This window comes from Silurus aristotelis (assembly GCF_946808225.1).
Source record: "Silurus aristotelis genome assembly, chromosome: 17".
Classification (NCBI taxonomy): domain Eukaryota; kingdom Metazoa; phylum Chordata; class Actinopteri; order Siluriformes; family Siluridae; genus Silurus; species Silurus aristotelis.
The window spans coordinates 15,531,679-15,549,717 of NC_139590.1; the positions used below are offsets into that span (position 1 = coordinate 15,531,679).

An 18,039-nucleotide genomic window follows, 5' to 3' on the forward strand; every position below is an offset into this window, starting at 1 on the left:
TGCCTACCGTACAAGCCTGTGGGGGCAGTGCTATGATCTGGGGTTGCAGCAGTAGGTCAGGTCTCGGTTCTGCAATGTGATGTGCTCAAAAAATAAGGTTAGCTGACTACCTGAATATAATGAATGACCAGGTTATTCCATCAATGGATTTTTTCTTGCCTGATGGCATACTTATATTTAATCATATACTGTTTACATGCTGTTTTGCACCCCTCGGCTGCTGCTCTTGTATACACTACACTTTAGTATACAGTTTTCTTTTGTTTTGTGTATCTGTCCCACACTGTCTTGTGTTGTCTGTCTGCACTTCCTTTTTTTCCACATTGTTTGCACCCGGTTGCACACGATGCACTTTATGTGGCGAGAAGACTTACTTAAGTTCTTAGCTTTGTGTTCTGTTATGTAGCTCTATGTTGTGTTATGTATCTCTATGTTGTTTTATGTAGCACCTGGGTTCTGGAGAAACGTTGTCTCATTTCAGTGTGTACTGCATCAGCTATATATGGTTGAAATGACAATAAAAGCTTCTTGACTTGACTTAAAGGAATCATCGAGCTCAAATTGTGAAAAAGATTTTATTGGAGCATGAGACGTTATTTTCACACATGGATTGGCCACCACAGAGTCCAAACCTTAACCCCATTGAAAATCTTTGGGATGTCCTGGAGAAGACTTTGTGCAGTGGTCTGACTCTATCTATCAAACCGATGCCATTGCATGCCCTAATCAAAGCTAAAGGTGGTCTAACGAAACATTAGAGTGTTTTATTTATTTTTTTGGACGGGCAGTGTATATATTTAAAGGTTTTTTTTCATTCCTTTATTACTTTTCTGTTCCTTAGTGATGGTTGAGGTCTTGAAGGCTTCACTCCACACTCCAGTTCAGTAGGTGGCGGTGAAGCACCTTTACTCCGACAATATAAATAATACAAAGAGAAGAAGTTAGTTTACCAAACAACCCAGTCAGCTTGTGTTCATGTCTGAACTTGTCTTTGGTTGTGTAACACCGTGTTTTATTTCCTTCCTTAGTCAAAATGCTTACTTTCTCAGACAGGATGTGTCAACAAAGCTAAACTGTGCTTCCGAGTTTCACTTCCACGACTGAATAGCATATGCTGTTCTTTTTTTTTCTCTTGGTTAAACCAGTCAGGGTTTATTAAGCCTTTCTGGAGCCATGAACAGAAAAAGGTCGCTCATTTCAGAAACGTTCCGTGTAAAGAGAAAGAGATTTGGAGCTGACAATCTCATCGGAAATCCTGAACACGAAGACGTCCGAGGTGCGTTCACTAGCGCCTGCGGGGTGCATTCAAGTGTAGTTGGTTGTTGCATGACACTTGTTATATTAACTTATCCTAATGTTTATACGGTTATGTTTATGAGCAGAAGGACCTTGTGATGTCAAAGCTACCTTGCAGTACTTGATGACGCTTTTCCCAAGGAAGTTGTTTGACGACAGCCTTCCACCGATTGTCTACAAACACCAGCTGTACAGTTTACTCAGCGACAAAACGCTTGTGGACAAGCAGCTGGTAATGTGATTCCTTCAGCACATTACACACTTACATTTATATTTATGACATTTGGCAGACGCCCTTATCCAGAGTGACTCACAACTGAGCCCTGCTCAAAGGCCCAGCAGTTGCCACTTGGTGGTGGTGGGATTTTAACTTATGACCTTCCGATCTAAAGTCCAATGAATTAACCACTGATCTCCAACCACACACTTGGGTGATGGAAGCTGTGCAAATCAAGGCACTGAAAAAGGTTTCCTAATGCAGGATTTCTCAATCGATTACTTTTGAGTTTTACTTAATAATTTATATATTTGTTCTTTTGTCCAACACATTTTTTGTGATCTAATGTATTTTATTTATGTATTGGTAAAAAACTTCTCTGTACACTGCTCTAAAACCATTCTGATGACAACATCAAATCTTGCATGTTCCATACTTTTACAATGCAACTGATAATACGGAAAGATGTTACTATTTTCTTTCCTGGCTACATGCAAAATGCTGCTCATCATTCATTTGTAACTGCAATAAATACTTTGGAGCATATTTTCAGATACAGTCTGCCAAGTCTGTGATTGAATTTGAAGTAGGTTACACATAAAATTCAGGAGTAAGAACGAGAGCTTTGAGAATGGATTGGACTGTAGTTAATGTCAACAGTCTGCTACATTGACTCCGGACTACAGTTTGCTTCTGATCATCATCACTGCACCCCTCAACATCGTATATCTGCTATAAATGGACATTCGGTGGAACCCAGATGAGGATGGGTTCCCTCTTGAGTCTGGTTCCTCTCAAGATTTCTTCCTTATACCATCTCGGGGAGTTTTTCCTTCCCACAGTCGCCACCGGCTCGCTCATCAGGGACAAACTTACACTTATAAAGAACAGATTTATTTTTTATCACCACATTATCTGTTTAAAGCTGCTTTGAGACATTGTTGTTCATTGTTAAAAGCGCCATACAAATAAAAATGAATTGAATTACACATCCCACATTAATAACATGCAGCACTGATAATGACCCCCAAAATGATCTGATCCTGTTTTAGCATTTCAGATTTATATTATTTCTGCAATATTGAATTAACTTTTATTGTCAGTAACCTACGCAGTTGAAGGTTGCACGGACCTCGTTTGCCTCGAAGTTTTTTGCTGTTGTAGAATAATCATCAAAGCCAGGGTGGAGTGATACAACCCAACACCAGCAGCAGCAATGGTTACAATCCCACCTGCATCTTATGTACAGCATGAAGATTTAAAACTAACTAATTAGTTCGGCTTTTCGAATATTCGTGGCGCTTTAGTGTTTTCCAGTGATGGACAAAATTAAGTCTAATCTGACTGCTGTTTGGACCCCTATAATTTATCATTAAATATCCAAACAATAACTTAGTGTGGCCTTTGATTGAACAATTAAAAGTATAAACCATGCTCTGCTTCTGGACTCCCCATTCTTATGGTTGAAGACGAAGGGACCACCCAGCCTTGTTTTGACCATATGATCAGAGCAAAAGCAAGATTGTTGTAAGAATTGCATGTCTGCATGAGGTCTACAAACACTTGTTAAAAGAAAAATTGTTCGTGGTTCCCGGAAACATCACATCAAAAGAGACTTACAGCTGTTCCTTTTGTATTTTCTGTGTTTGCAGAACGAGTTGCGGGACAAAGGAGAACTGCTCATGTTCCAGCTGGGCTTTGACACCGACACATTTGCCTTGGTGTTTACTGAAGATTACAGGACCAAAGTTCTGGCAGAACAGATCGGAAAAGACACTCGTGCAACAGTCGAGAAGTTTCTAGATAAAGTGCTGCCTAGTTGCTCAGGACTAAGCTTCAGCAAATGTCAAATGCTGAAGGAGTTTTTTTTCACTGATTCAGAGATCACGTAAGAGCAAGGTTTTAATGAACAATAACAGCCTATTCGTGCACAGACCTGTGTGGAATTTAGTGTTTAATAATCAGTTTTTGACAACAGGCAGCTCGTGAAGTCAGGAGTGTTGACCGTCAGAGATGCAGGAAGCTGGTGGCTTTCAATTCCGAACTCCGGCCGATTCACCAAATACTTCATTCAAGGTAATGTGAAAAATGAGCAGCACTTTTGACTTCTCCGTGGTTAATTTAACGATTGCGGTGCCATCTGGGTCTCACTGAAACAAACTGACTTATAGGACAATAAAAAAAACGGCATTGTGAAGTACACTTTTTGCACATTCCAGCCCACTATTACTACAATAATACTACCTACATATTTTACATTCAGGTGCATTCATCTAAATCATTTTTCAAGTTTCAAAGGCATCCAATCATAGAACCACCCACAATGTATTTTTCTTGTGACTATCATTTAGCATCTAGAAAAAACTTATTTTTATTTATTAGGACGCAAAGCAGTACTCGGCATGGTCAAGAAATCAAAATACAACGAAATCCTAAAGGCTGATTTAGAATTACGTCGTAACAAATCGCAAGTCAAACTCGATATCAAGTACCACATCCACGACATAATCGGTGCAGAACTGGTAGAACGGTAAGACTACATAATTGTTTCATTTTTAATTAATTGTACCGATTGTCTATCTTAATGTTATTTACTTTCAATTTCTAGAATAAAGACCACATCGGGGACCTTATTGAGATACGTGGACACTTGAGCTTCAGCTCACCATGAGTGAATGAACTGAGAAGCTTGTGATATTTCTTTTCAGGCTGTTGCACAAAGTATTTCAGTGAGTTGTAAGCAACATGGATGAAGTGCAATCAACAAGTTTACATTCAAAGTTGTAAATATGTGTAAGTTTGCAGAAAATTCACCAAAATATAACATTTGCTTCTTATGAGAAGTATTTTTTTTTTGTTGTTGCCTTAAATTCTATGGTGTATTTTGTTGTGAAACAAATGGTTCCAAAATATTGTCTGACCTTTTGAAATAACTGTATATTCTCTGCCATCAAATAAATGTACAAAATAACTGTCACAGTGGAGTTTTCAGTGATGTATATTCTGCTTAGGTTTGTATATGCTATACGATATTTCTTTAACTCATTATGGTTAAGTAGATAGTGTTGTGGCATCATAGCTCCAGGATGCCTGCTCTGATCCTGAGCTCAAGTTACTTTCCAGGTTCTCTGGTCTCTTCCCGGCTCCCAAAAACATGCATGCTAGGCGACTTTCTTACTAAAAATAATTTCTGACTTACTGAGTCCATGTAGAGTGGAGCCTTTTAGTTGCCAAATAGGATATCTTGCTGCATTTTTTTGTCTACAAGAAATAATCTTAAGACAATTTAATTTATTATTACAGGCTCCTTGCTTATTTAAAAGATATAATTGATATATAGTTTATAAATTTAATTGGGTATATATTCCAGTCCTACACAACTTGATTTATTGACTGCTGATATTGTAAGAATGTCACCCTTATATCCCACAACGATAGAACTGACCCCCAAAGAAGCCACATTTAATTCTGCTTTATTTCTGTCACCATTTATCCAAAAACAAGTAATTAGGCATATCCCGTAAGTGGGGGGGAAAAGGTTACAACATTGGCTCTAATTGTGCACAAAGACTCGCGATGGCAAATGCACATTGTATACTTGGATTCAGGGACAAATTAAAGGAAGTATGCAAAAGCTCCGAAAGTCATTCTGCATTGACAGTTCTGTCAGAAACATACTATCCAGATGACAGAAGGGACAGTTAAATGTTAGTGTACAAAGTAAAAGTTTAGTTACAAATATGATTATCTATGAAGGGAATACAAGGACTAAAGTGGGGAAAAAAAAAAAAGGCTAAATTCCTTTCGTGTCACAATCCAACAGTAGTGTTGCCTTTTTTCTTTTAACATTAGATATAAAAAAAATAAAAAATAAATTTTAATACAAGTTTAAGGTTCATTATACATGCTATAAAACCATTAAAGGGTTCTGATCGCCCTACGTAGCGTTTTATTTTGAGATGGTTCGAGTCCCCTAGCCGAGTACGCAATCTCTAGACTGCGACTGAACTTATCTAGAGAGGATACACAGACAGGGTTATAGGTATTAAAGGAAATTAACTGGGAATAATCATTTACCATATAAAGAGGAGGTATAGCTGTGCTTATGAGGAAGCACTTGAGCAACACTGAAGCTAGGCTAGCACTGTTATTCGGGTCTAATGTTTTACAGTATGAAACGCAAGACAGTGACTTTAATACAAACATGTAGCCAGTGACAAGTACTGATATACTCGTATTAGGTGACAGACTCTAGTAAAATTGTTTAAAAGAACAGTACTCAAGTATTCTATCGTGCATAACCATGGCCTATTGTTCAGCAAACTTTAGAAGAGAATGACAGAATTTACGTAGTGTATGCAGTGGGTAACGTAGTGCTATTTGGCAAAACGTATTTCATTCAGACGATGACTTGTAAACAAACCACAAGGGCTCTTAAAAGAAAATGAACTACAGGAAAAGTTCAGTGTTCTTTAAAAAAAAAACAAAAAAAAAACAAAGATCAATTCTGTTGAAAGGCCATGTTAATATCAATATGGGTGTGTCTAAGTGAACATCGATTTGAGGTGATCAGGTCCTGCTCCTACATCTAGAGATTATGTTCAATTGTGTGAGAATAGAAACTCAGTCAACAAAAAAAAAAATGAAAATAGGAAAAGAAAAGAGGAACATGGGAACAAGTACGCCATCTCATTCCTATCCCTCAAAATACAGCTGGGATTGTAGGCCTTGCTCACGCTACAGCAGAGAACATTTTCTCTTCCTCTTCTTCACAGGGGGTGGGCAGAGAACGGCTCGAATTGCCTCGTCAAACACCGTCTTAAGGCCACGCTGTGTCAGGGCCGAGCATTCCAGATATTTCACAGCTCCTGATGGATGAACAGGGAGATGTACAGTGATGTTATTTAATGAACTAAACTGCCAGAATACATGATGGCTATACATTTAAAAAAATAGATTATACTTAGGTGGGAGATATTGATCTCTAGACCTAGCGATATAGTTTTTCAGCTACAGGTAGATTGGACATTTACCCCCACCACTGTCTTGCAGATTACACCGCCTTCCTTCTATTATTTGTTTTACTCACTGCACTGCTTATCTCAGGTTCCACCCACTCTTTAAAATGGCATGATAAACACTTGAGTATGTAAATGTCATGAGCTGGGGTGGTATTACTGACAGTTCTGAATCTCATTTAAGAATTTATTACTCTATTTTACCTTCTTTAAAATTCCCAGTATAAACAACATTGAGGTGATGCATCTTATCTACATTCAGTTTAAAGACACACCAGGAAGTGCATGCTCGTTTTTAGACTGTGTCAGCAAAACTTGAACCAGTTATAGTTCAAATGTAGACCAAAAGCTAAAAGAAAGTCATATTCCTAGCAGTCATGCCATGGCCATGTGACCTGTTCATGCTTAAGCACTACTTGTGCAACCAAACCATACATGCTCTTAATATAAACTTTCATTTTGCAATGAAATCAGGTGTATGGAGAACACGTGGAATTTTTACGAGTCACACAGTGATCACTTATCCTGTATGAATCGACCATAATTACTACAATTGTCCTCTGGCAACACAACCAAACAATTTCCTGGAAATCTTATACAGAAAGAGGAATAACCAGCTTCCCTAATTAATATTTTGTTTCCTTTTGGTTTTATTGGGGAAAAAAAGTGAGGTTTTATTTATTGACATAACTTTTGGTTCGTGTGACTTGACGTGGCTCATAAACACCTTTAGACTGAGCTGTTTTTATATTTGAGGATTAGAATGTGCATACGTTAAATTGTAACAACCACACGCGAACACAACAACCTGACACTGCACACATACCAATCTCTTTAGCCATGGCCAGGCCCTGGGGGTAGGTGATAGGAGTAAGCTTCTTCTCCTTCAGCTTCTCAATAGTGTCCTTGTCATCCCTCAGATCGAGCTTGGTTCCCACCAATATGATTGGAGTGTTGGGGCAGTGATGTCTCACCTCTGGGTACCACTGTAGAGATTGAACGATATCCAGCCATTAATACATTTGACCATTTTGGTATGGACGTCTCAATATACAACAGATCTATCAAAAAAAAAAAAAAAAAAAGGGTCATCTGGTCTCACCTTTGCACGAACATTTTCAAAAGAGGCAGGACTCACAAGGGAGAAGCAGATCAGAAACACATCCTAGGAAAAAAAATTTTTTTAAAAAGGGACATACGTCTCGTTACAAGAGCACACTGATCATTTTGCTTTGCCTAAAGGTCACAAACATGTCCCATATAGATAACTGAAATAGGTCTTACTGTCTGAGGGTAAGAGAGAGGACGGAGCCTGTCATAGTCTTCCTGTCCTGCTGTGTCCCATAAACCCAGATTGACTGGTTTGCCATCCACCATCACATTTGCAGAGTAATTATCAAATCTGCAAAACAAGGAAGGAGGGATTTAACTGGAATGTACACCTGGGACCAATGAGTAATCTGATTATTCCAACCAAAAAAAAATATATAGTTTCACTTTCTGCTGTAAGCACAAGCTTCATATTTCTTTGCGATTCAATATTAAATAAAATCACCTTACTATGAATGAAGTGGGCAATATTTTAAATGATAAAATAGGTAAAATCACCAGCTGCACAATTTCTAGGAGTATTAAAACTGCTGATAAAATTGTGGAGGTGACCGAAATATTTAAAGTCCAATAAGCCTCTGAACTCATTTACCTGAAACTTTCACTGGGTCTTGATTTTAATTGTGGCAAAAACTACCTGGTGTTAGTGCAGCATTAATCTATTTCCTTTTAGTTACGATGAAAGAAAACAAGACCATTGTTAGACAAATTAGTATGGTATGGATCTAAAATGAGGAGGGTAAAAAAAACTTGCAGTTCTACAGTAAAAGCAGACTGAAGCACCTAACCGATTGTCTTAATACACCAAGCAAAATGTAGATGACTGATGAATGCAGTGTGGGCTTACACTGTGGGGATGTACTCTCCGGGAAATGCATTGGTGGTGTAGCTGATCAGCAGGCATGTTTTACCAACAGCCCTGAAATAAAGACACATTAGAAAAATCAGAGACACTCTTACCTCACCTATACACTAAAACAACTTATAAACATTTTCTTAAATAGTGGAGGGACAAAACATCTGGATTAAATGGGGGAAGAAAAAAAAACATTACCAACAATAATGAAAGTTACAGTTCAGACACAATATGGCCAAGTTTTGCTCTGGTAGTGGAAATTGATTCTGAAGAAGTCAGACTATAGTATGTCAACTAGCTAGTTTACATACTTCATGTAAACCTGGTGCCCAGGTGATCGTACGAGCTTTCGAATTTTTAACATAGTCAAAATACCGGAAAGCAATGTCAGTCACGTGTATGCCGATGAAAATGCTGACAACACTGGAAAGTGTTTTAATCTAGGAAGTGGAATTTTAAAATTGGCAAACCCAGTGACAGACACAGCGAAACTTGCCAGTACTATTATTAGAAACACAGGAAGTCTTAGAAGGTTGCTCAACTAGCCAAATCAATGGACTGGAAATAATTGTTGCAGAATACTTAAAGGATTTTCAGTTCCTTTAAGATCAATCTCGACTTCCCAAAGTCTGGGTAGGCAGGGAGGTGATCCATGGACACAAATAATATAAACAACTCCAGAAGTCTGTATATTTGATTAATGTCATGGACATGGCTGACTGTTAAGACGTAGCCTACATGGTTGTGTTATGTTATTTAAAGCGAGCTGAGTAAACCGAAACCATTTTCTTCAGTTCGTAATCTGTTTTTTTTTTTTTGGTAAGGAAGTGTTCGGAACAACCATAAAAACTCCCAGAACACTGCTGCGCATGACTACAATCAATATCAAATATAGAACTCATTTTTACTAATTCATCATGATCAATTTTTACGATGATAATGAACAACTAAGCCAGCATCTTTAATTGCAAAGTGTCCCTGGAAGTATTAATAAAGGACCAATCATCTATAATCTCAGCTAGATTGTTTTCATAAACTTCTAAAGATTAGCTGTATTATTAATCTGTAATACAGTTTGTTTACATTATTGGTGGCAGTTTATATCTTAAGTAAAAGGAATAGCTTTTGGTATCTGTAAAATATATGCTCACTTTTCATTTTTATTAAAAACGCCTGTTCACCAAGGGAGAAAAAAAATAAATAAAAAAGACGAAAATGTGAACTCCTTCTTTAATATCGATTTTATCAAAAGGAATGGTTCGAGTTTTCAGAAACCAGTGATCTGAGAATTTCAGCCTCAAGACTACACAGAATGATAGAAAAAGTGAGATTGGAGCGAGTGTTCTGTGGGTGGAAACACTGTTGATAAGAGCATTCAGAGGAAAGTTGCTAGATTGTTATCCTCCCTGGCAGCTCAAAACAAATCACTTTTTACAAACTGTGGCAAGCAGAAAAGCATACGAAAACTATCAAGACTTAGACAGGACTGGACTAAAACAGCAGAAACCACACTGATTTCCATTGTCTCACAAGAATCGAATGCTATCAAGGGCCCAGCAGACTCGCTAAACCTGAACTACTATAGATAAGTTTCGGTGTCCGTGACGGCCTCAGACTGGCAAACAGGAATGGAAACTGATGTGGTCTGCATCTAGAAGCTTTTGTTTTCTGTAGAAGCTTTTCTGGTCACTACAGTTGTAAAGAGTGAGTTACAGACTTTCTGTATTTACTTCAGGGGATAAAAGAAGAAAAATCAACCAACAAATCACCAGAAACATCGAGCACCTCAAACTTTTCAACATCAACATATGTACAGTTTATCTTTGTGTTTAAAGTGCAGCACAGGGTGCTGGATTTTCCCGGGAGGAACAGAGCCACGCCCACTTTTCAATTCAAACTTACAGTAAGTAATACAAGAATACAGTTCAAAATAAAACAGTGGGACAACCTGACAATAGAAAACGACAGAAATCCATCAGGGGTATCGTGTTTTCTCTGCAGACACACAGATTACAGTTATTCAAACTGTGTGGTGGTTTATTAGACTGGGAGCGGGGACCGGAAATGCTACGTCACACTCCGTCTCCCTGCGGTTTAAAGGTAACTGATCGGACCAACGTCACAAATCTGCGTCCGTCAATATATTCATGTCGATTATTTTTTATTCCTATTTCTCATTAGTAATACTGTTTATATAATCCTATTTCAACCCTGATCATATTCGTATCGTTTTAATGGCCACATTTCGCTTTAAAAACAACGTGAGTATCAATTGCGTTCATTAAAAATGATCGTGTTTCAATAAAAATAATCAATAATATAGTATTAATATTAATGTGAACGGAAAGCTTCGTGTTATCTTATTAATCCCAATTACTGCTAAAGAACCACACTGTCCGTCCCGGTCTTTCCCACACGGCCTCGAGAGATTTCATCGGATTGTAACATTAAACGGGGAGATTGTAACCTGTATGAAGTGTAAAAACATGATCTTACCCGTCTCCAACCACGACACACTTTATGGCCTGCATTGGTCCGCGATGTCTCCAGGCGCTCTCTCGCTCAGTTACTCGCTAGCTTCCTGGCTAATTACTTGTTAGCTGCCGTGCAACTCGCTAACACTTGGCCAGACAATCCCCGCCGCTCCAAGTTTATCGAAAATAGCCACCCAACTTCAAGTTTAAAACGCGTCTAATCGCCCAAACACCGAAAACTAATCAATATTTCAAGCCGACTTTTCACGCCCTTTGCGCATTCCAGCGTTGGGCGAACAGCGACTCTCAGAGTAACAGAAAAGTTTGTAGCCACCACCCAACGGAACCAGCTTCATAAATGTACCAACCCGCTTCCGGTGCAGCTCCGGGTATTACAAAATAAAAGTCCCCTCTTTCATAAGCGGCCTTTTGGTTTAGCCTTTCAGTACTTTAAAACAAAACAGATGTGGGCAGATGTCAAATAAATTATTTGATCACATAAGCCAAATGTTTAAATTTAGAATGCAAAAAATGTGGGTATAAAACCAAAGGTGCATGCTGGTCTTCTCTCACCCTCAGCACTGGAGCCCCCAGGGTTGTACTCTTAGTACACTTATACTGTATGGCCACTTCTAACTCTACCACCATTCTCCACTGCTGACACTGTGGTGGTGGGCTTGTAACAAATAGAAGATCTGGTGGGATCATGGTTATAGAGTGTTTTGGTGAACTGGGATGTTTCGATGCTTCGTCCCCCCCACTCTCACTTGTTCACCCAATTTTGTTGACAGTGGTGTGGTGGGTCGTCTCTTGTACCAGAGATATCTTATGTCTGTGATATCTTCTGGCTCTTCCTTTCAGTTATGCTGCCATAAGTCACTATTGACACCCTGATCACAATGTACAGTGTCTTTAAACATTATGTAACAATAACGGTACCTAATAATCCATATCTCTCTCTCTCTCTCTCTCTCTCTCTCTCTCTCTCTCTCTCTCTCTCTCTCTCTCTCTCTCTCTCTTGTATTCTCTCTCTGCAGAGTTAAACATGCTCCTGCAGTACTAGTCTTCCTGTCTCTTTCTTCTTTGCAGACCTGCCTAATACCTACTGACACACTACCTCTGGATTGCTTCTGAGAATGGTTCCACATAAACAGTTGAAAGATCCATGAGATTATTCTGAAGGGTTTAATTTAAGAACCACGAAGATGGATTTGGACTACAAACTGTCTGCTAGAATGGCTCAGGACTACAATCACCATGAACAGTTTTACACTCAAGTCTTCATCAGTAAACAGCTAATAACATCCACAATGTTGGAACTATAACAAATGGACATTCACCATCAGCAAAATGAGGATGGGTTGCTTTTCAGCTGGTTCCACTCAAGTTTTGTTCCGTATACCATATCAGGGAGTTTTTTCTTGCCACTCTGCACTGGCTTGTTCATTAGGGAGTAATTTGTACATTTTTAGATCAAAGATTTATATTTGTTATCTATTCATTTCTGTCAAGCTGCTTTGTGACAGTGTCCATTGTTAAAAGCACTATACAAATAAAATTGAAATGAATAGAAGGTCTACCTGGAGGATATTAGAAACCTGGAAAACAGCAAGGTGAACCAGCAAGACAAAAAGACTTGCCTACTGATTTTAGCGGGAATCAAGAGAAAAGATGCCACCCATTTAAGATAAACAGAGCTCCAGTGGAGAGTGTGGGTCGTCTCCAGTATCTAGGTTTTAATATTATGCTGGACCAATCATGGACCTGTCACATCACTATTATTGTGAAGAAGGCCCATCAGTGTCTCTTCCAAATTAGATGCTTTAGAAACTTATAATAGCTCTCTACGGTGCTTAAGAACATCCTCATGGGAAGCAATGCAGAATTCCTGAATTGGAAACAGCACCAAGCAGGACACAAAGCTCCCCAGAGTGTGGTGCATAACATCCATGCTGATCTCCCTGACTTGCAGTCAATCTACAGCAAGAGGTTCTACTCTCTGAAGGCCAGCAGAGAATGAGTAGGAACTTCTTTTCACAGGCAATCCGGGCCCTTTTCACAGGAGTTTGGACTCATTGCACAACACCCACTATCTCAGCATGTAGATATTTAGCACAAAATATTCATAATTTGCACAGCCTAATTTTTTTTAAACAATTCTCAGAATAATTCATAATGTTTGTGCCTTGATGTGTCTTATTTATATTTTATATTTTATTTCTATTTTTATTGTAAATTGTGTATGGTGTTGAGAGACAAAGAGAGAGTGTGTACATGTGTGCTGCACATTCGCACATAAGCAGCCTTTACGGTAACCGGAAGTTCGTCCCACAATATTGCTCCGGGTCAAGCATATCGGTGTTGGTGTAGCACAGAGGGTGGAGTATGGGTTCACCAAGGTAGATGCAGAGCGTTTTAAGATTGAACCGAGTGCAAAAACATGCTCACGTAGTTGTGGAGCTTGAGCCGGTGGGGAAAAAGGAGTTGGAGGAATCCAGCGGAGCAGCGCGCTCTGAACGGCGGCTTATGGCGGGACTGTCGTACCTGGTGCTCCGCTTTTCGGGATCCGCGGGTCGGACGTACGGCGTGTTTTCCAAAGGACTAACGAGGACTTTGTTGATCTTTTTTGATTTGGCGTGGCGTCTCCGCATCCGATTCCCTTATCTCTACCTCATCGCTTCCATGATGTTCAACGTGCGCTTACAGGTAAACAAATAATGAAGAAGAAGAAGAAGAACTTACTGAGGCACCAAGCCAGGGTGTGAATTTATTTAACTAGTGTGTGTTTCTTTAAATTGAGAAAACACGTTCCAGATCCTGCATGACCAGGATGTCTTTTATTATTATTATTATTATTATTATTATTATTATTGGATATGGATCTAAGGGCAATATGAATATGATTCAGAAACAGAGCCGTTACAACCCTGTGCTCATGATCAAACTGTTATAGGTTCAAATCTTTAGATTTCCACAAAACCAGTTTGAACCACAAATTCAAACATGTTATAGCCAATAAGTCCCTTAACTTCATTTCAGCACATTCTTATTTTTTCACAATATTTTAATTTATTCATTCAACTTCAGCAGCTGATGACAGATTTGGAGCCTATCCCAGGACCACTGGTTGGAGGGTAGGAATACACCCCGGATAGGATTCTTGTTAATATTTTAATATTTACCTAATATACTACATATTTAAAATGTTGTCCTTATTAGAGCTGTAGCACTGCATTCATCAACTATTTATCAACAGGATGCTTTATGATCCAGCCTGATTTTATTTATAGACCTACCGGGATATAAGTACTGATTCATTTACAATAACTATAAGATATAAGAACTCTATAATAAGTACAGGCCGTCCCTAAAATCACTTCATTTAGAAAAAGTAGCATAATGTGCTAGTTATGCTTCCTAATTCAGCCATAAGAATGATTAGGTTAGGTAAAGCTTTGAAAGACATTTGGCTAAGGCAGTGTTTCTCAAACTGGTGGCCACCAGATGTCGCTAGAGGGGCCGCATATTAATTCTAGAATCTAGATTAGAAAATAAAAATAATAATAATAATTGTACTTGTATATCAGGAATGTCAACCTATGTAAGCTATTATGAAAAAAAATATATATATATTTGTGTGTGTGTGTATATATTATATATGTGTGTATGTATGTATACGTATATATACGTGTATATGTATATATATGTATATATAATGTGTGTGTGTATATGAATATGTAAAAAAAAAAAAATAACGCTGAAACATCACCAAAACCTTTGTTGTACTAGGGCACAGAAGAGTTAGCCATGAACACGCTAATAAATGCTAAGACTCTTTAAAATAGTTACGTTGTTTGATTTGCAAACCAAACTGTTGAGCCACTGACATTTTACTACATCAAAATGCAAGAAGTTTAAGGCAATTTTATGCCATGCTATACAATCAACCCCCGATAATTCGCGGCTCGGAAAATCCGCGAAATGTCTAGATTAATTCACTAAGGTACCATAGGGGCTGCGTCTTAGAACGGAACCACTGAATAATCATTTTCACACTAGTGAGTTGTGATTCTTATTGCTACAACTGAATAATATTCTTTGCAAAACCGCTAGGGGGGGTTTAAGAACCACCACCTTACACAAAGGCTCATAATCTTCAACTTCAACCTTCACTTTTGATTTGATGGATCAAATCTTTCTAATAAATATATTCTGTAAATATTTATCGCAGCACATAGTGTATATTCCCTCGGTTACGCATTGACAAATCACTGCATTTTGCTGCACCACGAAGGCACAGTGTTTTTCCTGCAGGTATTTGCGTCTATGATTCGGATCACAAATTGAACTGAATATAACAAACTAAAACGTTTAGAAATTACGGCAGAGACTTTTAATACACCATATGCAATATATGTTTGAGTTCCTTGTTTGAGTGGGACTTAATTTTTAATGCATAAGTGCGTTGATCCTTTTTGTTTTGTGCAGGTCCACATTGAGATACATTAGCTTCCATTCAAGAACTTAACTGAAGTGTCAACATCTCTGGACCAGAAGACTCCTATGCTGTTGCTGCTGCTGCTGCTGCTTCAGGAGCCATCCAAAGCCAAAGGAACCCCAGTACTGCAATCGTTCCCATGCTGTTTCTCCACAGGATAGTGCACAGAAGAGAGTATAATCATGCCTGGAAAAATGGGAACCGTGTGGGATTTTACAGCTGGGCATCTTACACTGCCGTGGCTTTGGAATGGAAATATTTGGGAAGTGTTCTTTGTGATAAGATAATTTGAAGGTGGATGCTGGAAATTCTAGGGAGATGTTACAGTCTTGGCTCACATGTAAAAGTGTCCAATTTTGCTTTTGGGGGAATGTTGATTGCCCTTTTTTAATAGGTCCACTACGGCTCTGAGATCAGAGATTCATTCGAGAGGAGTTCTCAGTGGTGATAGAGTGATGCACACCTTCTTTCACTTAGTTTGTAAAAAGTCGGGTGAGTTTTTTCTGTTGATTTGGTTATGTAGCACTTAACTCTCGCACATTGGCTGCATGAAACCTCATGTGCTGATTACAGGCGGTAATGACTTGTTCTTGTTTACCACTTTGTTTAAAACAGAGCATCTCATGGGACATGTTTAGTAAAAGTTAACATTAGATAGCTGGGTTTTTTATTTTATTTTATTTTATTTCTATTCGCTTTTACAGCCTATATAAAGCAGTAGCCTTTAATTTATATTGAGAAATGTGATTACTTAATAACCGATTGCTATTGGCACATTTTAAAACAATAAGTCTAGTTTGCATTTTGGTACAAAAGCATGCCAGGGTATTCGTTTTAATTGTGGATGCAGAAGAAGAGTCAGGCCATAGGGTGGCATGATAAAGTCACTACCAATTTACCTCTTGTTGATAACGTTAGTGCTCTGGTGTTTTTTTTTTTTGTTTGTTTGTTTTTCCCCTTTTTTTCTTTTTTTAATTTATTAATATTTTTACAGAATGCCACAGAACAATAATCCCATCATTTTGTCTGATGGGCTCCACTGTTTTTATTTTCTGTAAATTGCAGTCTTTTTGTCCAGCCTGCAAGTCAATTCAGCTGATTTTAGACAATATGGTACTTTTAAATGTCTTAAATGACTTAAATATGACATGTCCTGTTTGTCTTTTGTCTGTGCATTATTTTAAATGTGCAGTTATTTTAAACAGCAAGTATAAGTAATGTAAAAACCTGAAAAACAATAAAAGAATGAAGAACGAGCTTTATTGTTAGCGTTTCTTTCTCTAGACGAATTGTCACGGCATGTAACACTCGAATACCGGCGCTTTGATTTTGAGTGTAGCTGGTGTTGATCTGTTTTCTTTGCAATCAGCTCTGACAATAATGTCCCATCCACACAGTGAGATTTACACAATGCAATGGTTGTTCACTGTTAAGTTTTTTTGTGAGGACATTCTCAAAGAGCCTTTACATTTATAATATTTGGCATTCTGACATGCTACAATTCTCGTTATACAACTGACCACTTGAGGGTTAAGGCCCAGAAGTGGAGGCTTGAAAAAATCTCAAATTAAACCTCTTAACCATTGAGCTACCATTAAACTGAAATCTTCTCTTTTCACATGTGTAGAAGGAGTCTCCGGTGTCAGCTTTTTGTAAAAGTCAGATGTGAACCGGTAACTTTACTCTCCACTATGAAAATAATAACCAAACATTCTGCATTTTCATGACTTAATATCTTTAAAAGGAAATAATAGTCTGGGAAAAGGGAAAAACAGTTGTGAAACAAAAAATTAATTGAAAAAATTGAAATGCATCAAAAAATAATAATTGTAAACATTGTAAATAAGGTGTACTTTGAAAGAATACACTCACTTTTACTAAGGTATAAGACAAATCAAATACACTGGGATGTTAGCACTTTCCTACACCATGTTATTGAGTACTTTTCTAGAACAAAGCACCCCTTTTTGTTTATTTCTCATATAATATGCAGTGGATTGCCTTACTGACAGATTAAGCAATGATCCAGTTTAAAAAGGTTTAATTTGAGTCTATAAAGCCATCTTGTTTTGTATGACCTGTCCATAATCATAAACAAGTAATGCTTTATAGTGAAACAACCGGTCTATTGCCCATAGAGGGGCAGCACATGTACTGTATGTGAGGAACTACACAGCAAAGAACATTGAACTGTTAGTAAACAAGGGACATTGGATTTAATCACACTGCTTTCCACATAAAGATAGTTGTTTCACATAGACAAATGCAGAGATTTTGCACTGTATTAGAGAGAAATTTGTAAAATGCAACCCTTTATGTTGGCTAATTTGTTGATTGAAATGTCTTTTTGTTGCTTTTTGTTTTTAATTTAGCTGTTTAAAAATAACTATGCCTGTTTGATATGAGGCACCACTTCAGAAATGACTGACCACGAGTCTAAATAAATCATGTAGTAGGTAAGTATTGAAAAAAAAATAGGAACGTCTGCAGTTCGACCCTGTGGAGCTTTATTTTTATTTTTTCTCCCAGCACTCCATCCAATGACGTGATCAAAACATATCTAATGGCAC

At 38.0% G+C, this 18,039-nt stretch overlaps 4 protein-coding genes across 7 annotated transcripts in view; 3 read left to right on the plus strand and 1 right to left on the minus strand.

The window, feature by feature from the left end:
• The window catches only part of LOC310739668 (protein HID1-like), a 484,702-nt gene that overhangs the window by 79,975 nt on the left and 386,688 nt on the right, over positions 1 to 18,039 (plus strand). The window lies entirely within an intron of this gene.
• LOC310739745 (inactive serine/threonine-protein kinase 19) lies at positions 27 to 5,333 on the plus strand. 3 transcript variants are annotated; one of them, XM_083565969.1, is made up of 7 exons: positions 27 to 987; positions 1,029 to 1,276; positions 1,383 to 1,528; positions 3,166 to 3,401; positions 3,492 to 3,589; positions 3,896 to 4,043; positions 4,122 to 5,333. In XM_083565969.1, the coding sequence occupies exons 2-7, from the start codon at positions 1,174 to 1,176 to the stop codon at positions 4,165 to 4,167; spliced, it is 777 nt and encodes a 258-aa protein (XP_083422095.1). In that variant the 5' UTR covers positions 27 to 987; positions 1,029 to 1,173; the 3' UTR covers positions 4,168 to 5,333. The 3 variants fall into 3 exon arrangements, with proteins under 3 accessions (XP_083422095.1, XP_083422094.1, XP_083422096.1); XM_083565968.1 differs by having other exon boundaries at positions 924 to 1,276; XM_083565970.1 differs by lacking the exon at positions 27 to 987 and having other exon boundaries at positions 1,163 to 1,299.
• LOC310739756 (ras-related C3 botulinum toxin substrate 1) lies at positions 4,971 to 11,365 on the minus strand. Its single transcript, XM_083565990.1, has 6 exons — positions 10,994 to 11,365; positions 8,489 to 8,560; positions 7,816 to 7,933; positions 7,634 to 7,696; positions 7,358 to 7,517; positions 4,971 to 6,381 (listed from the first exon to the last, which is right to left on the minus strand). Exons 1-6 carry the CDS (start codon positions 11,026 to 11,028, stop codon positions 6,251 to 6,253), a joined length of 579 nt encoding a protein of 192 aa, XP_083422116.1. The 5' UTR covers positions 11,029 to 11,365; the 3' UTR covers positions 4,971 to 6,250.
• Positions 13,257 to 16,726, plus strand: smim10l3 (small integral membrane protein 10 like 3). The gene is made up of 2 exons (XM_083566011.1): positions 13,257 to 13,677; positions 15,460 to 16,726. Exons 1-2 carry the CDS (start codon positions 13,375 to 13,377, stop codon positions 15,478 to 15,480), a joined length of 324 nt encoding a protein of 107 aa, XP_083422137.1. The 5' UTR covers positions 13,257 to 13,374; the 3' UTR covers positions 15,481 to 16,726.

Excerpts from the sequence above, each read along its gene's own strand:
- LOC310739745 (XM_083565969.1), top strand. The coding sequence starts at position 1,174 with ATGAACAGAAAAAGGTCGCTCATTTCAGAAACGTTCCGTGTAAAGAGA. Across the intron at positions 1,277-1,382 it reads TGAACACGAAGACGTCCGAG|AAGGACCTTGTGATGTCAAA; the intron begins GTGCGTTCACTA and ends GTTTATGAGCAG. Across the intron at positions 4,044-4,121 it reads GGTGCAGAACTGGTAGAACG|AATAAAGACCACATCGGGGA; the intron begins GTAAGACTACAT and ends TTCAATTTCTAG.
- LOC310739756 (XM_083565990.1), bottom strand. The coding sequence starts at position 11,028 with ATGCAGGCCATAAAGTGTGTCGTGGTTGGAGACGG. Across the intron at positions 7,697-7,815 it reads CTCTCTCTTACCCTCAGACA|GATGTGTTTCTGATCTGCTT; the intron begins GTAAGACCTATT and ends TTTTTTTCCTAG. Across the intron at positions 6,382-7,357 it reads GGCCATGGCTAAAGAGATTG|GAGCTGTGAAATATCTGGAA; the intron begins GTATGTGTGCAG and ends TTCATCCATCAG.
- smim10l3 (XM_083566011.1), top strand. The coding sequence starts at position 13,375 with ATGCAGAGCGTTTTAAGATTGAACCGAGTGCAAAAACATGCTCACGTA. Across the intron at positions 13,678-15,459 it reads TGTTCAACGTGCGCTTACAG|GTCCACATTGAGATACATTA; the intron begins GTAAACAAATAA and ends TGTTTTGTGCAG.